General features: G+C 42.3%; 1 protein-coding gene and 1 non-coding gene across 3 annotated transcripts; both read right to left on the bottom strand.

Annotated features, from left to right (window-relative positions):
* Positions 1-1,622: 1,622 nt before the first annotated feature.
* trnas-gga (transfer RNA serine (anticodon GGA)) lies at positions 1,623-1,695 on the bottom strand. The gene has a single exon. It is a non-coding gene; the product is annotated as a tRNA-Ser (tRNA).
* An 872-nt stretch (positions 1,696-2,567) lies between these two features.
* On the bottom strand, positions 2,568-8,828 carry chrnb4 (cholinergic receptor, nicotinic, beta 4 (neuronal)). 2 transcript variants are annotated; one of them, XM_061813759.1, is made up of 8 exons: positions 8,757-8,828; positions 8,483-8,647; positions 6,564-6,709; positions 6,437-6,481; positions 6,181-6,290; positions 5,107-5,960; positions 4,907-5,046; positions 2,568-3,053 (listed from the first exon to the last, which is right to left on the bottom strand). In XM_061813759.1, exons 2-8 carry the CDS (start codon positions 8,529-8,531, stop codon positions 2,886-2,888), a joined length of 1,512 nt encoding a protein of 503 aa, XP_061669743.1. In that variant the 5' UTR covers positions 8,532-8,647; positions 8,757-8,828; the 3' UTR covers positions 2,568-2,885. The 2 variants fall into 2 exon arrangements, with proteins under 2 accessions (XP_061669743.1, XP_061669742.1); XM_061813758.1 differs by having other exon boundaries at positions 4,907-5,960; positions 8,483-8,644; positions 8,757-8,826.
* Between the last annotated feature and the right edge of the window lie 12,621 nt (positions 8,829-21,449).

Raw genomic sequence — 21,449 nt, 5'->3', positions numbered from 1 at the left:
ATAAGAATTAAAATGGACTTCGCACAATCCAGTTGAAGGAATTCAGCCTTCACCTGCAAACCTTCTTCTGAAAACCACAGCCACTAAAGCAAAATGCTCTTATACATAGTTGCATTTTTTAAATTAATTTAGCATTTTTGTTCATCATCTGCAGTGTGCATGGGGGGGAAAAAGGTAATTTGACTTTACATAAATCTAAGATGTAGATCAGTTGCACAACATTAAAATGTGGTAAACCTACTAACTCGTACATTATTTGAATTTTTTACAACGAGAATACAATTAAGTGAGTTTGCAATATTTTAATCATGTGCAACCAGAAATGAAGTACTTTAAGTACTTATTTTCCTTGGGATAAGCTACATGAATCCTATTTTTTTGGTATTTGAGGTAAGGTGTTTGTCTGCCTGCACTATGGACACAATGCATAACTATTTCATGAAATACATGTTGTTTATTTGAGTGTAGGACACTGTGAAATACATACATATATATACAGGAATATAGTGCACAAGTACACTAGAAAAAAAATGAAAACCACACCCTGTCTCATCTTATCAGGGGAAAAGAGAAGGCCTCTTTTTGGGAGATATGCATTCATTTGGAGCATCTACAGTTGTCAGAGTGAAGATTCCCCCCCCCCCCAAAAAAAAAAAAAACCAAAAAAAAATTCAGGCTACACTAACCAAAAAGAATGTCAACATAATAGCCAATAGAAGTTACCAGCTTAATAAGATAAAGACACCGGAAGGAATGTTAGGTTTCAATTGACCCTGTCAGAGTGTTGTGAGGATTCATTTAAAAATATGACCATTATTGTGGTTTTCACCATCTTTTTTCCCCTGAATAAACGTTCCACTTTTCCTCCTGCCAGAATGATTTTCCATGTTGTCCTTCAGTCAGACAAACGAGCGTTGACTCAGAAATATTTAGAGGCGTCTGCTGACATAAAATTGGGAAGTGCCATGTGGGAGGTCTGCCCCTAATGCCGGAGCCTTTCGGAAATATTGCCCCACCATATAAATGTTTTGTGAGTTTATGCGTCTTTCTCTTTGCTAAGGCCTCATCTACATAATGGGTCATTGTCACCATCCCATCCGTCACAGTCTAATAAAGCGTATAATCAAATGTTTCTCATCCCAGTGGTTAATGACACCAAACTTGCTGACATCTGAGTTTACCGACACATCCCGTTTGATAAAGCGTCCAGCAGGTAGGAGGAGCAAAGTGATCTGCGGTTGTGTTGAAAAAATTTGGGGAATTAAAAGTTAATTTTTAAAAAAATAGATGGGAAGGCAGTTAACATGGAGGCTGATTGTGCTCTTGTGATGAGGTCTTGGCAAAGTGGGGGGCAGTCTGCAGAATCACCAGAATGAGCACAGTCAGCACCATTTGCAGAGCAGTGAATGTGTGTGTGCGTGTTCTATTTGAACAACTAGACTGTAGCACACCAATGTGTTAAAAGATCCCTTCTGATTAGGGTGTGTGTGTGTGTGTGTGTGTTTCTTTTGGCTTGTCCATTTCGGGGTCGCCACAGCGTGTCATCTCAGACGAACGCACATATGTTTGGCACAATTTTTACGCCGGATGCCCTTCCTGACGCAACCCTTCTCAGGGAGTGGAGGCCCCAGTGGGATATGAACCCACAACCCCTGGTTTTCCAAACCAGTGCTCTAACCACTGAGCTATGGGGCCTCCCCCTTCTGATTAGGGTAACCGCGACAAACTGATTTTTATCAGTTAATGTTAGGTTATTGCTTGGGATGATTTTTAACAACCAGTTCAAATGTGGGTTTGAGCCACGGGCTGTTTTTGATATGAAGAAGTGACTGAAAATGCAGCATTTTTAAGACTTTATTTACAATATCTTACCCAACTCAAAGAGACAAGATTTTGTACATGAACTCACGTAATATAGCTGTTCATTCTGTATACTTGTTATCCTGTTGAGTGCCAGACTGGCATGGGGACTTACAACCATTCTACCTTACTTAGTCCAGTAGTCTTGAAATCCATTTTCACAAGGTACGATGCAACAAAATCATCATTTAAATGGGCACTGAATAGTTTGCGTTTTAACCAAACTACTGTGGATGGCAACAAAGCTATGAAGGACGCTTTGCGAGGGATTAATTTAGGGCTAAACCAGTTTGCTGCCGTGCAGAAATTCCACTTCGTTTTGTACCATTGTAAAGCGGAGGTGAGTCTTGGAATGCAAAAAGAGTGGCCTTTGAAGAAATACTGCCAAGAAATGGAAAATTTTTTTTCTTTTTGAGGAGGAGTGGAATAGGGGTAGCTCCTCTCACATTGTGCTTTCACGCTGAACCCTACAGAATTGGACCGGCAAATACAAATTACAGGTTTTAAAACAACTTCATTCTTCGTTTGTTAACATGCTTAGTGGTCATACAAGTGTAAAAAGAAGTTAACCGCAGTTTTATTTAAAAACCAGAATAAAGACTACCAAACACTCAATCTTTGTAATAAGCAATGATGTTCATGTCAATGTGAGTCTGCTTACTTTACATACAATACCTTGTGATGCACTGCAAACTATTTGGGGGAGACACTGGTGAGGCCAGACCCCAAATGGTAAAAATGTGAGGATCATTTTTTCTAATCCCCCCAAAATTGTTGAAAAAGCAGGGATGAACCATTTTGTGTTCATTTGGGTTTCGCTGCTCTCAAAAAAAGAGAAAAATCCATTCTACAGTATTCTGCATACCCTGTGGCTGCTCCTTTTTTGGAGTGTTGCAAAAATAAAACAATGGAAAAGTGAAAAAAAAGCAAATCACACACAAGCTAAACATTAACCCATGTTTTTATGAACATTTGCAATGTCTTTTTCCCCTTACAAAATACTTGAAAAAACATTTTCTGGCTGATCAAATGCGAGGCTTCTCAGAGGTGGGCTGCTGTTGTTGGTGAACCACCTGACTTTGGAAGACGGGTTGTAGGAACAGGCCCAGTGTGCCCACCACGCACACAATGACGAAAATCCACAGGAACATGCGATCCACAACCATGGCCACGTACTTCCAGTCTTCAATCACCTGCAAATACAAACAGGTTGAGTGTTTTTTCTTCTACTTCTTCTTTTTTTAAGCTCTCGCGATCAACCGCAAGGCCATGCCGAATTGTGGATCTGTAAGTCTTTTGTGCTGGAACAGTTCTCCTATGCAACAGTGGACTTTGAAATACTCCCTTGCTTATTTTTTTTTATTTATTATTATTTTATGTTTATTGAAAAGGGATTCAGACAGAAGAGGGTTTTCGGGGACAGACAGAGGGACAGGACAGACAAGGAAAATAGGAGTGTGAACCACAGCAGAACAATACTTCTACAGTGTAGATATTTGACCACGAGCTATGCTACAAAAGTCAAACTGTGTTCTTATTTGTGGAGAGATGGGAAATCCGGCTAGGACATGCAACAACAAACCAACAGGATTTCAGAGAGGATAGAAAAGGGCAGTACAGGACAGCATACTGAAAATGAGCAAGGCAGTGCTCCTGATGAGTGATACGGTGGGATGCTTCTATCGTATCTCTACACCTGTAAGAACTAGACTTTACACCAATATGATCGGCTGGATCGGTATTTTCAGATAATTAGCATTTTATGATGATTGGGTTTCATGTGTCAGCACATTGGCTCAGCTGTAAAGCATTGGCCTCACAGTTCTGAGGTCCCGGGTTCGATCCTGGACCCGCCTGTGTGAATTTTTCATGTTCTCCCCGTGTCTGTGTGGGTTTCCTCCAGGCACTCCGATTTCCTCCCAGATCCCAAAAACATGCAACATTAATTGGACACTCTAAATTGCCCCATCAGTGTGATTGTGAGTGTGGCTGTTTGTCTCCATGTGCCCTGCGATTGCCTGGCAACCAGTTCAGGGTGCACCCCAACTCCTGCCCGTTGACAGCTGGGATAGGCTCCAGCACTCCCGTGACCCTTGTGAGGATAAGCAGCAAAGAAAATGGATGGATGGAAAATGAATAATTATTATATAATTATTATTAATGGTCCCACCACACGCATTTAAAGGATATAGCATGTCTATGTAACTTATTAGTGAATGAGCACCATGTCAAATGCATGTTAGTCAAATGAGTTGCTGAGCCGGTATGATGAGGATGGGTGGGCCCAGCCCCCACCACCTGCATGGGGATGGGCATTGCAGGCCATCCCAGCGGGGGACCCAGCCAGGGTGACATTACCCATTCACCAGGACGCAAGGCAGGACCCCCAGCCCAACCAAAGATCCATGACAAGTCCTAAAAGGAGGGGCAAGGGTATTGGACCACCACCCCCAACATCCAATCCTCCTCACTCCCCACCTAATGCGCCCCACCACTGCTGCCACACTTGGCACTCCCGAAGAGCATGGGGGCCTCAAACACCAACAGGCATGAGGGCCTCGACCACATTACATTCCAGCCGCAATTTTTTCTGTAGAACAAACAACAAGCACTGAAAAACTGACCAATTAACACCTCTTCGTATTCAAATTTGTGCTCTTTCAGGAACTCTCAAAGATACCACACTTAAGCCACACTCTTTCTACGTCTCCACCTTAATGGTGGAATAGCCAGCTGATACCGGTCGTCAGTTACACATTCTAAATTTGCCATGCTATGTTATGGGACGCTACTGCACGTTACACGATGATACGTTGTGCCACGCCATGCGACAATAATGCCACACTATGATTCAAATCATCAGACCCTGATCAAATTTGCGGGTCCTGTCATGTAATCACGGCGTTGAATCATATTGAACTACGCTATGCTCTCCACAGTTCATAAGTGTACCACTGTGACTGGCACTCCAACAAAGCACTATTGAACTTCGGAATGACTCAGGTTGAACATTTCAACATGCAATCACTAAAAGCAATATACGTACACTTTGATCCTCATCATCCGCCATCATGTGCTCCGCAACAAAGCGCACTCCGTTTACTGCCTCCTTGACATCGGCAGGTAAGTCTGAATTGCTTCTAAGATGGCGGTCCTGCGTGCAGGTAAAATCCCGGGGAAGGCAGTCTGTGGATCGCAAATCGCCAGTCCTGTTGGGGTGGATTAAACTCAAAGGAGGGCGTGTACCTTTATCTCCTTCTGTGGAGAAAGCAGAGTCTGAAGGCAACAAGGAAGAAGACATCTTGGGCAAACTAGTTTTCGATGCGACTGGGTAATCCAAGCCCAGAATTGTCCTCCCTGATCGGACACAACGCAGCTGTCGCATCTTCTGATGTGCAGAGTTATCATGAGGGCGTCTCATGAACAGCAAGGCTGGCAGTTTGACCAGAAAGATGATCTTGACCCAGGGTGGCATGTTGTGCGTGCTGGGGGAGCGGTGATGAACGTTGAGCACGCACACACTGGTGATGATGGAGAAGGTCACCAGCACCATGGTAAACATCAGGTACTTGCCAATCAGCGGCACATCCAGGGAAGTCGGGGGGACGATCTTAGAGATCAGGAGCAGGAAGACAGTCAGGGCCAACAGGACCGAAATGCATAGGGTCATCTTTTCACCACAATCTGAGGGCAGGTAGAAAACCAAAATGGCGAGTGAGGTAATCAGCACACAGGGAATGATGAGATTGATGGTGTAGAAAAGGGGCTTCCTCTTGATGATAAAGTCATATGTGAGGTCCACATAGGTTGGATCCAGGGGGTTGACAGTCCGCCGGCCAGGTAGTGCCAGGATGTCCCACTCGCCACTGGGAGTAAAATCGTCAATGCTGGCGCCCTCCGTTTTCAAGATCAGGTCAATCTCGGTGTGGTCGTAGGTCCATGAGCGGAACTTGAGTGTGCAGTTTTGCTGGTCGAAGGGGAAATGCTTGACTTCAATCTTGCAGGCACTCTTATAGATGGCAGGGGGAAGCCAGTTAATGCTGCCGTTGGCGAGCACGATAACGTTGGTGAAGACCGTTACCTCGTAGGTCCCATCGGCACTATGGGAAAACAAAAGAAATTATCAAATCCAGATCTGATGTCAGGTAAGGCTGACAATTAAACTCATGTTTTGGGGTGATAGAACCTTGGGCTTGACCGGGAACAACTGGATGTTTAGTATTTTGCTAACAAATACTCATCTTTTTCTTTGACAGAAAACAACTCTGTCATCTCACCTCACCTCAGAGGGGAAAAATATCTCCTTGAAGTGGTACTAACTTGTTATAGAGGACGATATCAGGCAGCCAAATATTTCTGGAGGGGATACGGAGCTTGTCGATTCCTTCGTACTTGGCAGGATCCCACGATAACCTGTAATCCACCCAGTGCTGCGAGGGATAAGGAGAGTAAGTCTGATCTTCCAATTGATAAACCTTATTATCAGTGAATAACAATACTATACAGAAGCAGTAGGCTAGTCTTGAAACGGTAGGAATAGACATGCATTAAGGTAAAGGTTGTTAATTTTATTTACCTGAGTGAGCCAGACATTGGTGGTCATGAACTGTTCCCTTTCATTCTTGAAATGATAACAGAAGAAATAAACATAAAGGTGTAAAGAGTTTCAATGTATTTAGACAATTTTAACCAATACTACGTACGACGCTTATGAGCTGTGCCAGAGACACTTGAAGCTTCACGGTGACCCTCTCAGACAGATTGACCGCAGGGCGGATGAGCGGATTGTAGCGGTTTTCCCCGAGCAACCAGTTAATAAGGCGCTCCTCAGAGTCGGCACCACCGCAGCCTGGATAAACAGTATGCTTTAAAGACACTGTACACACAGGTGGTCAAAAAATAGCTCATCAGTAGTGTTCAATTATATCGGAAACACACTGAAATGACAAAAGTAAAATTAGAGAAAAAAAAGTGATAGATACAAGAATAACGTCATGTTAACCATTTTCTATAGCACTGTTCTTCATAAAGTGTTGCAGAGGATCCCAACTGACTTTCCACAGTAAAATTATAGTTCTGTATTCCAAGAAAATTGAGATGCAACAAGACTAAAATTGTAATACTAATGATTTTTCTTCCTGTATGGCAATAACCGATGGGGTCCCTCAGGAGTCAGTTCTTGGACCCCTACAGTTCAGCATGTATATGCTACCCTTGGGTCCAATTCTTTAGAACGTAAATCATATCATACCGTTGTACGGTTACAGCAATGTCTCCAGATGACTACTGTTTAATTGAGGAGTTGCGTTACTGTCTAAAACAGATAAGTAACTGGGTAATTCAAAATGTTCTTCAATTAAACTACTGAACAACAAACTGTTTTTGCAGTAAAATAAAAGAGGAAAGAGGATACTTGAGATGGCAGCATGGACCAGGTTCTCCTGGTCTGTTTGACATATGCAAGCCTTCACTCTGGATAAGAGTCATCCCGAGAGACTGTTAGATACAAGTGTGTGTAATCTGCACAGCTATGATGGTCAAAATTGGAGTTCTGAAGAATTTGACCTAAGGGCAGCAATATTTGAGTGTTTTCATCACAGTTTTCTCACAAAGTAAACCTATTTCATATTAGCTATCGCACTGACAAACTCTCTAATTGGAGTAGAACTGCTACTGTGGAGAAATTGAGACAGTCATCAACTGTGACCTTTCAGATTGAAAATATGGCTTGATGCCCCAATGACCACAGTGTTGTTCCACTTCCAAACTTTATAATGGTTTTCTTGTTTTTGTGAAATCACACTGTAAGTGATTAGCGGGCCAAACACCGCCGTCTGTCTAATGGCTCCATCCACTGGAGCCCATCTGAGCATTCTGTGTTCCGGCTGGGATGCCCTACATGATTGTGCGCCCCCCAAAGGGCACCCCCGCTGCTTTGGTTAGCAGATGGCATGTTTTCAAAGCTCTTGGAGGTCACAATCAAACAAGGCAACAGCCAAACCTGCCTCAACTTTCAATTTGAGCAATTCTGTGTATTATTGGTGTATTGTTTTTATGTGTAGAAGCGTTGATTGAAGGTGTGGTCAGGCATGGTTAATACCATGTTAGGTTGCACCTGTCTACAGCAGTTTACTTCAGCTGTGGTTGTTTACGGCTGTTTTTTTTTTTAAGTTTTTCATCACGTGTTCGCTCACATAGAGTTAAGAACAGTGATTCCAGTGACATTATTGTCAAATCATAATGTGAGCTGTTCAAAATGATCCCAAATCACTTAATTGGGCTGAAAATGATTTCATTATTTAATTATTTACTACAAACAATGTATCTTTATTCATCTATGTAATGCCTTTAAATGCTTTTTAACGAGATGGCAGAAGACGCCCGTACATGGGTATATCCACTTTTATGATGTTTTTGTTTGGTGGTGCGTTTTGAGATTTTGACTCAATCAAGTTTGGAAAACATTCCAATAGAACGCAATTTAAGTCTACTGAGCTGATATTTCCATACATCATTTTGTGTAAAATTACTGAATGGCGTAATATATAATCGACTTATTGACTAATAATGCAGTTATTTCAGTTGTTCCAATGATATATTTATATATAATCATATGCCTTACCGTGTATTAACATGAGCAAAGAAGCGACGATAACGATAGTGGATGTCATTTTCCCGGCACCATGTGGTCAGCGGGACGAAGCAGACGGTGATGCCTCAGACCAGCGCTCCTTTGGCCGGGAATGCCGCAGCTGGCGCGCCCCGGTGGAGAGCCAGCATGGAGCTGCTGTCGTTAAACAAAGTCAACGGGCCCCCCAAAAAAGTGTTACAAGTCTCTCCGCTGTGATGTTAACTGCTGCATAAAGCACAAAACACAAGAGGTACGAGGTGTTTACTTGAGTGGGTGCTCGTTCATCACTCCATCCAGCAGGGGGAGGCTCAGACGACGTGTCCGCTCTTGAGTCGTCTCGGGCGGCTAGTGAGCCCCCAGGACCTGCACAGCTCAATTTAGACTGGAGCTCTCATGTCAAGTACACCGAGTGCACATTCGGAGCATTTCGAAGTGAAACTTCTTCATGCATGCTTACACTCCCCAGTCAAAGACGCGCGTCTCCTTGCTAAGGTGCAATTTGTTCTAATCATCCATGTCTGGGGTGGGGGGGAGGAATCAAAACATTCTTTTTAGTATTTTTTTGGAAAAGTTACCACTAGCTTTGTTGTTATGAAGCCAATTTGTCAACACAAACTACTACCGTTCAATGCACGCACCTATGTTATTTATTTGTACTTTATGTTCAGTAACAGCCAGGATAGCATGCACTGCATAATGGTATGTTTTAATTTTTATTAATTTTATTTAGCACTATAAGGCATTTGAGAACTGATTCTCACTTGCAAAGCAGACCAGAGTGTCTGAATAAAACATAAATGTAAAGGAACCACAAATAAATTTGACAAAAGAACAAAACAAATATGCAACCAACTGTACAGTGTGATATCCATCCATTTTCTTAGCCGCTTATCCTCACAAGGTTCGCAGGGAGTGCTGGAGCCTATCCCAGCTGTCAACGGGCAGGAGGCGGGGTACTCCCTGAACTGGTTGCCAGCCAATCGCAGGGCACATTGAGACAAACAGACAAACATCACACCGAGGGACAATTAAGAGTGTAACCCGGGACCTCAGAACTGTAAGGCCAACGCTTTACCAGCTGCCCCGTGCTGCCTGCCTATTTTATCTCATATTTAATTTTATTTTATAACTACTGTTTATATATTGTTTTTATAATTTCTATCTAACTTACTTTATTTCTATATTCTTGAATAATTTATAATTTTTCGTTGTTTTCTTACCTTCTTTTTGTCAATATTTTTGTATTGTAGCCTTTTTTTTACTTTAACTTTGTCTTTATTTTTTATTTTACTCATGCTATATTTTCAATGTTTTGTATTCTTCATTTGTGTATTTGTGAAGTATTTCCTTTCCATTTTCATTCTTCTTTTATTTAATTTTATTGTTCATTTTATCTTTGAGGGGGCTCAGCGCACTTCTGCCTCGCAGTTCTTATGGTCGTGGTTTGAATCTGGACAGCTGCCTCTCTGTATGGAATTTGCTTCCCCTTGTGCTTGCGTGGGGTCTCTTTTGGAAATCTGGCTTCCTCCCAGATTCCAAAAAACTCCAGGTTTGGTTCATTAAGGCTAAATAACACATAAATGTGAATGTGAGTGGAAATGTTCGTTCGTCTACAGTATGCTGCGATTGGCTGGCGACCAGTCCAGGGTGTATCCTTCCTCCCACCAGAAGTCAGCTGGAATAAACTCCATCTCAACCTACGATATGTAAGGGTAAGCGGAATAAGGATAAGTGGTATAGAAATTAAATTGATATTATTTCACACTGTATGATCAATTCTGTGACTCACAGGCGCAGTCCACTTTCATTTTTAATGAGACACATAATGTCATACCATAACACAAATTCTACTCCCCATGTCCCACATAATTTTATCACTTGCTGACTAAAGTTTGACTTTATTGACTGTTGACAAGATATCAAATCATTGATGGGACAGATTTACAGTCACTATGTTGCTAAAAGTTTAATTACAATTGCCAGTAAAGTCAAGGTATCAAATCTCTGAAAGGCCGCTGTCATAACCATGAAATATATTTCATAAATCAATTCAAACCTTTGCATATTAAATTGATCAAGGTGTGGTGAGACCTCTCAATATGAGCCAATGACCATATAAAGCTACACAATGTATTAGCTGTCCGCACTACTTACCCTGCAGTACATTTATATTCAGCAGATGCAACAATTTTACCATGTACACAAGTCAATGAAATGTGTATGAAATGACTTTTTTTATTTTTTCGCTTCAACATACAGTATTCCGAATATTTCAGATTTAGTTAACATCCATCAAACAAGAATGGAATAAAAGTCACACACAGGGTAACCGCAAGTGTAAAAATAAGATGACCACAGTTAATATAAATACATCAAAAAGAATAAAACACTGTAATGTAGCGACCTTATGGCATAATTAATATGTCAATTTGTAACCCATTTTAACTCAGTTTTAAAAGAGGTTAATCACTGTCAAACACAACAAAACTGTATTCTTTAAATTGATAGCAAGTGGCTCCACGTACAGTGATAAAAGAAAAGTCAGACAAAAAGAATATTTATTCTTTGTTGCTCACTAAACAGAGCATCTGTGACGCACACACTGACCTTTCACAAGATTTGGTGATGTATTTCTTTCATTATGTAATGGTGATTTTTGAATTAATTTTAGTTACTTCCCACATTGCATGGTAGGTTAAATGAAGACTAAATTATCCACAGCTGTGAAGAGGATAACCAGTTCAGAACATGGATGGATGGATTTGAAAAATATAAATACAGTCTCTCACCAGTCTCTTTATTTTATCATTTTTATTTGCTCATTTTTAATTCACGCATCTTGAACTTTGACTGTAAATGCAATGAGAACGTTGGCCATTCCACTTTTGTATTCAGATCTTCTTATTCCATTCTTTTGGAAGAAGTCTGACAACAACAAAAAAAAGCCAAAGAAAATCAAACGAGAAAAAGTACAAATTAATCTTTATGTGCTGACTAAACTCAGGTCTCATCATTTTAAACTCAGATTAAAAAAATAATAACAAAGAGTGACAAGTCTACAGGTACTCACGTAAGTGTGACGGAAGTGGAACCACAGAAGTGCTGCCCTCGCACTACCACCTCCCCCTCCCACCACCACCATTACCACCGGCACCAGCGTACATATATCACCCAGGCAGTTCATTACTTGGAGTGCTCCTCACAGTCTCACCCTCACACCAAGTTAGCAACTTCTCCCGCCAATCGGCTTGTCTGATTGATTCACGAATTACAACCTATTTTTACCCGTGGGAAATCATGGAAATATCATTTAGGCCCATTTGTCACCAACATATATATTTTAGTAACGTTCTTAACTGATCTTCTTCTTCTTTTCCTTTCGGCTTGTCCCGTTAGGGGTCGCCACAGCGTGTCATCTTTTGCCATCTTAGCCTATCTCCTGCATCTTCCTCTCTAACCCCAACTGCCCTCATGTCTTCCCTCCCCACATCCATAAACCTTCTCTTTGGTCTTCCTCTCACTCTTTTACCTGGCAGCTCCATCCTCAGCACCCTTCTACCAATATACTCACTTTTTTGCCTCTGAACATGTCCAAACCATCGAAGTCTGGTCTTTCTAACCTTGTCTCCAAAACATCCAACTTTGGCTGTCCCTCTAATGAGCTCATTTCTAATCCTATCCAACCTGGTCACTCCGAGCGAGAACCTCAACATCTTCATTTCTGCCACCTCCAGTTCTGCTTCCTGTTGTTTCTTCAGTGCCACCGTCTCTAATCCGTACATCATGGCCGGCCTCACCACTGTTTTGTAAACTTTGCCCTTCATCCTAGCAGAGACTCTTCTGTCACATAACACACCAGACACCTTTTGCCAGCTGTTCCAACCTGCTTGGACCCGTTTCTTCACTTCCTTACCACACTCACCATTGCTCTGGATTGTTGACCCTAAATATTTGAAGTTGTCCACCCTCGCTATCTCTTCTCCCTGTAGCCACACTCTTCCCCCTCCACTTTTCTCATTCACGCACATATATTCTGTTTTACTTTGGCTAATCTTCATTCCTCTCCTTTCCAGTGCATGTCTCCATCTTTCTAATTGTTCCTCTGCATGCTCCCTGCTTTCACTGCAAATCACAATATCATCTGCGAACATCATGGTCCAAGGGGATTCCAGTCTAACCTCATCTGTCAGCCTATCCATTACCACTGCAAACAGGAAGGGGCTCAGAGCTGATCCCTGATGCAGTCCCACCTCCACTTTAAATTCCTCTGTCACACCTAAGGCACACCTCACCATTGTTCTGCTGCCATCATACATGTCCTGTACTATTTTAACATACTTCTCTGCCACACCAGACCTACGCATGCAGTACCACAGTTCCTCTCTTGGTACTCTGTCATAGGCTTTCTCTAGATCCACAAAGACACAATGTAGCTCCTTCTGACCTTCTCTGTACTTTTCCACGAGCATCCTCAAGGCAAATAATGCATCTGTGGTACTCTTTCTAGGCATGAAACCATACTGTTGCTTGCAGATACTTACTTCTGTCCTGAGTCTAGCCTCCACTACTCTTTCCCATAACTTCATTGTGTGGCTCATCAACTTTATTCCTCTATAGTTCCCACAGCTCTGAACATCCCCTTTGTTCTTAAAAATGGGAACTAGAACACTTTTCCTCCATTCCTCAGGCATCTTTTCGCCCGCTAGTATTCTGTTGAATAAGTTGGTCAAAAACTCCACAGCCATCTCTCCAAATTGCTTCCATACCTCTACCGGTATGTCATCAGGGCCAACTGCCTTTCCATTTTTCATCCTTTGTAGTGCCTTTCTGACTTCCCCCTGAGAAATCATTGCCACTTCCTGGTCCTTCACACTTGCCTCTTCAACTCTTCTCTCTCATTTTCTTCATTCATCAACTTCTCAAAGTATTCTTTCCATCTATTTAGCTCACTACTGGCACCAGTCAACACATTTCCATCTCTATCCTTAATCACCCTTACTTGCTGCACACCCTTCCCGTCTCTATCCCTCTGTCTGGCCAACCTGTAGAGATCCTTTTCTCCTTCTTTCGTATCCAACCTGGTGGACATGTCGTCATATGCCTCTTGTTTAGCCTTCCCCCCCTTTACCTTTGCCCTACATTGCATCAATGTATTCCTTCTGCCTTTCCTCAGTCCTCTCCATGTCCCACTTCTTCTTCGCTTTCCTTGGATGACTTCCTGTATTTTAGGGTTCCACCACCAAGTCTCCTTATCCCCTTTCCTACCAGAAGACACACCAAGTACTCTCCTGCCTGTCTCTCTAATTACCTTGGCTGTCGTAGTCCAGTCTTCCGGGAGCTTCTGCTTTCCATCAAGAGCCTGTCTCATCTCTTTCCGAAAGGCTGGACAACATTCTTCCTTTCTCAGCTTCCACCACATGGTTCTCTGATCTACCTTTGTCTTCTTAATCTTCCTACCCACCACCAGAGTCATCCTACACACTACCATCCTATGCTGTCAAGCTACACTCTCCCCTACCACTACTTTACAGTCAGTAACCTCCTTCAGATTACATCGTCTGCACAAAATATAATCCACCTGCATGCTTCTACCTCCGCTCTTGTAGGTCACTATATGTTCCTCCCTCTTCTGGAAATAAGTGTTCACTACAGCCATCTCCATCCTTTTTGCAAAGTCCACCACCATCTGTCCCTCAAAGTTCCTTTCCTGGATGCCGTACTTACCCATCACTTCTTCATCGCCCCTGTTTCCTTTACCAATATGTCCATTACAATCTGCACCAATTACAACTCTCTCGCTGTCTGGGATGTTCAGAACTACTTCATCTAGTTCCTTCCAGAATTTCTCTTTCAACTCTAGGTCCCATCTTACCTGTGGGGCATAGCCGCTAACCACATTATACATAACACCCTCAATTTCAAATTTTAGTCTCATCACTCGATCTGATACTCTTTTCACCTCCAAGACATTCTTCACCAGCTCTTCCTTTAAAATAACCCCTACCCCATTTCTCTTCCCATCTACTCCGTGGTAGAATAATTTAAACCCTGCTCCTAAACTTCTAGCTTTATTACCTTTCCACCTGCTCTCTTGGATGCACAGAATATCAACCTTTCTCCTAATCATCATGTCAACCAACTCCTGAGCTTTTCCTGTCATAGTCCCAACATTCAAAGTCCCTACACTCAGTTGTAGGCTCTGTGCATTCCTCTTTTTCTTCTGACGATGGATCCGGTTTCCTCCTTTTCTTTGTCTTCGACCCACAGTAGCGGAATTTCCACCAACGCTCTGCAAGTTTGCAGTGCCGGGGGCGGGCGTTGTTAACCCGGGCCACGACCGATCCGGTATGGGATTCTTTAGACGAACGCTCATATTTGTTTGGCACAGTTTTTACGCCGGATGCCCTTCCTGACGCAACCCTCTGCATTTATCCGGGCTTGGGACCGGCCTACAGATTGCACTGGTTTGTGCCCCCACAGGGCTGCATTAACGTTCTTAACTGATAACAGATTAATAAAGCTGACTTTTGAGTTCGGGTTTTGGCCCAGGCCTACCTGTGTGGTGCTTGCACGTTTTCCCCAAGTCTCCAAGTTAAGGAGATTTGTGGCGTTAAAGGTGGAGTTTTCAGTATGAGAACTGTTAGCGAGATTTAAATCCAGCCCCAGGAGTCTCTGACCAAAGCCAAGCCCCTCATCAACGTGCACGAGATGAGGACTGCCCATAACGTGCACTGTAACATGTAGCATGACTTATTCATAATGGAGTATTACTATCACAGTAAATGTCGCTTTTGAGTGAGGGTGATATTCTTTTACTCATGAATTCCCATCACTTTGAACAAATGCCAAACAAGAACAATTTAATAATTCAAAAACAAATCAGCATACTGTAGCATCATTATTTTCAGTCTACCGAATGGCAAAAAATGACTCACTGTTCCAATATCTTTGGAGGGGAGTGTAGATGCAAAAGGAGCTAAATAATTTGTTCAGGTAATGGGAAAACTGTTTTAGTGTTATATGACACATTTATAAATCAATGAAAAAAAACAGTGTGAAGCATACAATTTTAAAGTATCATAAAACCGTAAACATAAAGCAGGTTTGTAGCGAACATGTGTTTCTCTGTGCAAAATCATGTATTTTTTATAAGCCATCATGTAATAGATAAATGGACTGCACTCAGCCGATGTAATCAGATGAAGGTTATCTCATGGAGCCTCTGAGTTCCGAGGGATCTGTTGTTGCTCATGCGACTTAACCAAGTCAACTGGCTCCCTAATCACATTCAAAGCAAAGTCTATTTACTTTCTTGTGGCTGGAGGCATCACGAGGCTGCCGTTAGAGTCCCATAAATGACCGCAGCACTCCCCTAATGCCAAAAACAGTTTACAGATCTGGAGGGATGGAAGGGGTGGCTACAGGGGTTGACAATGGGGGAATAAGAACTGTCAGAAAACAATTAGCTAAGAGGATGCGTGCCATGTTAATCAAAGATGGTGAACTCCGACAATGCAATGGACGTGTAGATGTGTGCTAACACATCCACAGCAGTTGAGGTGATGACTAAAATCTTGAGCGAGCAGGTTAGTGTACAATTGTGAGGTGTGTAGCCAGGGCAATTATTGGGATTATCTAGGATAGTTTGGATGACTCAAGAGTCTTCTTTTGTAAATTCTCGTCACAATAACAATGGGATGTGAGCGATCTAATAAGCAGGCCTCTCTATTTGGAACTTAACCTAGTCCTTGGGGAGCTTGCAAGTGGAGAGACTACCGAATGAGAAAAGTTGGAGACATATGGCGGGTGTGCTGGGAAGCAGTGTGTGGGTGATGAACATTTTCCACTAGTGGCTGAGATCACAACGGACGGCGCAAGAAGAAAAGGGAAAAAAAAGCTCTCAAGGGGAGCGACTCACCATCTGGATTGTCGGGAGCGGTGACATATCCAATTTGGCTCTACCTGTGCGTGGACGACTTGCTAACCTCTTTCTCACCGGGACATCTTGCATGATGAGATCAAGTCACGCTCTTGCAGACTTGTCAAATTAGCCTGAAGGAGCAGAACAGAATCTGCCAGCTTTTTTACAATTAGATTCTGGAAAGTATCTGCATTAAAGCTGTAACACCCATGTGTTTATGTGCATATAACCCTGAAAAAAAATGGGATTTGGGGTCACAGGTTTGCTGGCACCTATCTCAAATGACTCTGGGCGAGAGGCAGGGTGCACCCTGAACTGGTGGCCAGCCAACTAGAGGGCACATAAACAATTAACCAATCACACTCACATTCACACCTACGGACAATTTTCTTTAATCAATGTCCCATGCATGTTATTGGAATGTGGGAAGAAACCAGAGTACCTGGAGAAAATCCACAGGGTCTGGATTTTAACCCAGGACATCAAAGGAGGGAGTGAGGCAGATGTCCTCACGAGCCGTTCACCATCCCGCCCAGCAAGAAAGTGCTGACTCTAATATCTAATAGGTTCTGTGAAATGGCTTCATCAGAGCTGCAGCAGAAGACCTGCCATTTATTTCCATTTCATATAGAACCAGGCACATCTTTGTACAAAAGAGCAAACTTCAGTCAGACAATTAGATGATCTAGGCGCTGGCATTGGTTTGATGTATAAAACCCAGTGGTACCTTGACTTGCAAGTTTAATTCCTTATGTGACCAAGTTCATAACTCACCACCACAAAGCGGCAGGATTTGTTTCAGATGTTTGGGTTTTTTTTCAGGACCTTAAATCAATTAGTTAATAACCGCGCAAAGATTCGTTGTCTGTTGTCTGTCTGTGCCATGCAATGTAGACATGAGATCATCAATCCGCAATATCTGATCATACTTGACACCAGTAACCAAACCTGCTTGAGGATATTTACTTCCAGCTAATTGATGGATGGCCACATTTCCCTGTGACAAATACAAAATCTCATCCAATTTGTCACGCTTCATCCCCGTCACATCGCTTTTGGTTGTTTGCTGATTATTTCGACCCTAACGTCATTTTTAGGGTTGGACCAGCCTGCCATCAGTCGCTTTGCCATCTGGACCCTTACGTTTTAACCAGGGCCTCGGGGGACCCAATTTAGGATTGGGAGGCGTCTGGCCATTCCCAATTCTCCCCCTTAGCGCTTTCAAATGAAGGGCTACTACTAGGGTTTACTATTATAAATTGCTTTTGTTTAAATTGTAAATATGTCTATTTATGTAGTTTCGAAAGCTGACTGCTATTTTAAAATTGATTATGTTTCTTACCAAGGGAGAGACTGCATACATTTTTATATTTAATTTTCTATGAACACATTTTTATCGAAGGAACATATTTTGACAAACTGATTTTATCCCCTAAAGTCATCCAATAAATAACACAAAGAGAACTCATCACAGAATGCAAACATTTGTAAACATACACAAAAAAGAAACAAACTAGGAAATAACTATTGTCAATATGTCACTCTTCACAATGATTATCAGTTTGTGTTATAATTTGCAACATTGAGGTAAAACAGAAACACACAATTATCAAAGGACACACTTATTTACAATCAATAAGATAAAGTTATTGACATTTGGAACAATTTCCATAATGTGATGGTGGATGCACCTGAAGATAGCTGGGGAAGGCTCCAGGACGCCTGTGACCCTAATGAGGATAAGGCGTACAGAAAACGACAGATGGTAATGGTGTGATTATTTGCTTTTATTTTTTGCAGATATTTCTCCCTGAACAATTTTAAACATCCATCCATCATCTGATCCGCTTATCCTCACTAGGGTCATGGGCGTGCTGGAGCTGATCCAAGCTACTGTATCTTTGGCTGAGAGGCAGGGTACACCCTGAACTGGTCACCAGCCAATAACAGGGAAAATATAAACAACCATTTACAGTCACATTCATACCTACGAGCAATTTAGAGTCTTCAATAAACCTCCCATGCATATTTTTGTACCCTGAGAAAACCCACGCAGACAGGGGAGAACATGCACACTCCATACAGGCAAGACCAGGATTTGAACCCTTTCCCTCATAACTATGAGGTGAATGTTCCAACCGGTCAGTCACCGTCTTGCAAATTTTAAATATTCATGTTGGAAATGTATCAAAAGAATCAACATACATAAAGTTCTGCACATATGAAACAGAAGTCACAGCACACTAAGAACACAAATAACAAATTAAACATTAAGCTAACGGCTTCACAATGATAAAGGACTGCATTGCAAGTAATTACAGGCTCCAGATCAACTACAGTATATGGACAACTAATGTCACAGTATACTCAGAAGTGACATTACTAGGCACGCTACATTAGCGGCATCACTTCTGAATGTGACTGAACAGTCTAATAATTCTTTCTCATCAGTCATAAAATGCAGTATATTGTAGTGAGGCCCATTTAATGTGAATTTGTCATCGTAGTCTGACGGTAGGCTTTAGTTGTGCAAGCCCACCATTAACGAGACGCTGACCAACAATTCCCAAAACATGAATGATATTTACGTTAATAAAAATATGACCCTGTTATACTTTGAATATCATCAACTATGATCCCTTGTCCCTTCCACTGTTTTGTAAGCCTGTCACTGGGGTGCAGTCCCATACCCCTTGCTTTCAAGTGAGCTCCCTGAAATACAAGAGCTAAGACAAAGTGGAAAGAATCAGGAATAGCCCTAGCTTGAACTTGTCCACACATTATTCATTGAGACTCTGTTTGCAGCACCTATTTCCAACCCGCCTCATCACCACAGGTACACACAAGCGTGCCTGTTTCTAGAAAACCTCGCCAAATTATTGCAGTTACCTCCAATGGTACCCTGGATCATTTGCATCCGGTAAGCTATTCTATTCCTTGTTCCTCTAACTGACTCCTTGTTTTCAGTGCCCTCCTGTGTTCTTGAGCCCTGTCCCTCTTGCCACCATGCTAGCTCGCCTGCCCTCTCCACTGCCTGCCACCTGCCCGCCCCACTGCCTGCCAACACATCCAGGACCACTTCCATTACCGTATCTCAATAAACTGTTCGTAACATTCCATCTGCCTCCGTCCGCTCTTGGGTCCAGTTAATCGCCATACGTGACAGCGATTTCATGAAGATGAGATACACAACTGTTTCAGAAACTTACCAGATCAACCTTCTACATGGGATAAAATAAGAATGTCTGTAGATTTGGTGATGCAACATGTGGCTAATCAGTCGAGAATTTCTTTTACATAATAGTTCACTGGGAAATGTTCCAAGAATCAGGCCTTTTTTTTTGTCAATAAAATTGAAGGTGAATTAATGTATCTTCTTTATGAGCTGATGTTTACTTAAAGCTATGAGGAATTTCCATTCATCCATTTTCTATACCACTTATCCACACTAGGGTAGCTGGTGTGCTGGAGCCTATGCCAGCTATCTTTGGGCCAGAGGGCGGGTACAGCCTGAACTGGTCGCCAGCCATTCGCAGCCCACATAGAAACAAGCAACTATTCATATTCACACCTTTTGGCAATTTAGAGTCATCAATTATCCCACAATGCATGTTTTCGGGATGTGGGAGGAAATTGGACCACACAGGCACGGGCAGAACATGCAAACTTCACTCAGGCGGGGCTGGGATTTGAACCTCAGTTCTCAGAACTGTGGGGCTGCCACTCTAACCAGTCGCCTATCGTGCCAGCCTATTAAAGTTAGTTGAAGTTAATATTTTAATGTGTTATTAAAAGATCTTTTTTCCAGTCGTATGACAGAATTCTTTCATAACCTAGGCAATATTGTCTTTAATACATGATGGCAACCAGTTTTACCCTTTCTATTTACATTTTTCCTCAATCTGTTTTCTATAGCACTTATACTTATTAGGGTCACTGGTGAAATGGGGCCTATCACATCTGACTTTGGGTGATGGATAGGATACACCTTGGATTGGTGGCCAGTGAAGTTCAGTACATGCATCGATTATTACTTAAGGGTGGAACATTTCTCATCAAATATGAACAGAAGTGCCTTTGGTTTACTTTAGCATTAGTATTCGATTAGTATTTGCAATAACTCCAATGCATGTAATTTGATTACTATTGTTTTAGTGCAGGTAAAACATCCTCCTCCACCTGACACTCCTCATCTCCAACCCTTGTCGAATGCAGACCTATCGTGCTGATTTCCATGCCCAACACTGATAAGCATTGATTGGATCTGCACAGCGCCGACCAACCCCCCTCAAAACCTCAAGAGGGTTGCCGTGTAAATCACACTCCGTCATTTAAACCTGCCCGGCACTGACGTCATAGACGATTACTGTTGTGCAGAGCTCTGGATATAACTGAATTTCAGTGGCTACAATCGGATTTTGACAAACTTTTATCCTAAACTAATGTCATCATCACATGTTCTGTTTGCCAGTGACAAGTAATGTACACCCTCACCCCCTTCTTCATGTACCGTAAAGAAACTGCAGATTTCATTTGGGGGGGTCACGTTAATTGCAACTTTTGCGCTTTCCCGGTCTCGAGTTAGAGCATCGGTCGTCTTCTACTCACATAATGTGACGCAACACGTTTTTCCTGTTTTGAAGTGACACGCTGACAACAACATCTATTAATTGGCTAATCTGTCTTCTCTGGGGACTTTTCATTAGTGGCACAAGTGAGACAAGTTACCCCGCCGGCTGATTACTGCCGCATTTCAAATACCACAGCATGCGATTAATTTACTGGGGCCAAGATGCTGCCTGATATTACTTGGCTGCTTTAGCCAGTGCACACTACACCCGCTGATTTAACGCTCAAAACGTTGCTCACCATTAGAAGTTCACAATAATTGATTTGTTAATCACAACAGGAAGCTTGTAAGTGACTCTGAAGTGTATTTTTTAAAAATCTGTTTATCTAAAATAATTGGTCAGCATGTCTGTCTCACAGTTCTGAGATATGTGTGGAATTTACATGCCCTCTCTGTGTCTCTGTGTA

The sequence above is a fragment of the Syngnathoides biaculeatus genome, chromosome 3 (genome assembly GCF_019802595.1).
Source record: "Syngnathoides biaculeatus isolate LvHL_M chromosome 3, ASM1980259v1, whole genome shotgun sequence".
NCBI lineage: Eukaryota > Metazoa > Chordata > Actinopteri > Syngnathiformes > Syngnathidae > Syngnathoides > Syngnathoides biaculeatus.
Note: the sequence above shows the minus strand (reverse complement) of the source record. Positions and strands in the feature narration are given on the sequence as shown.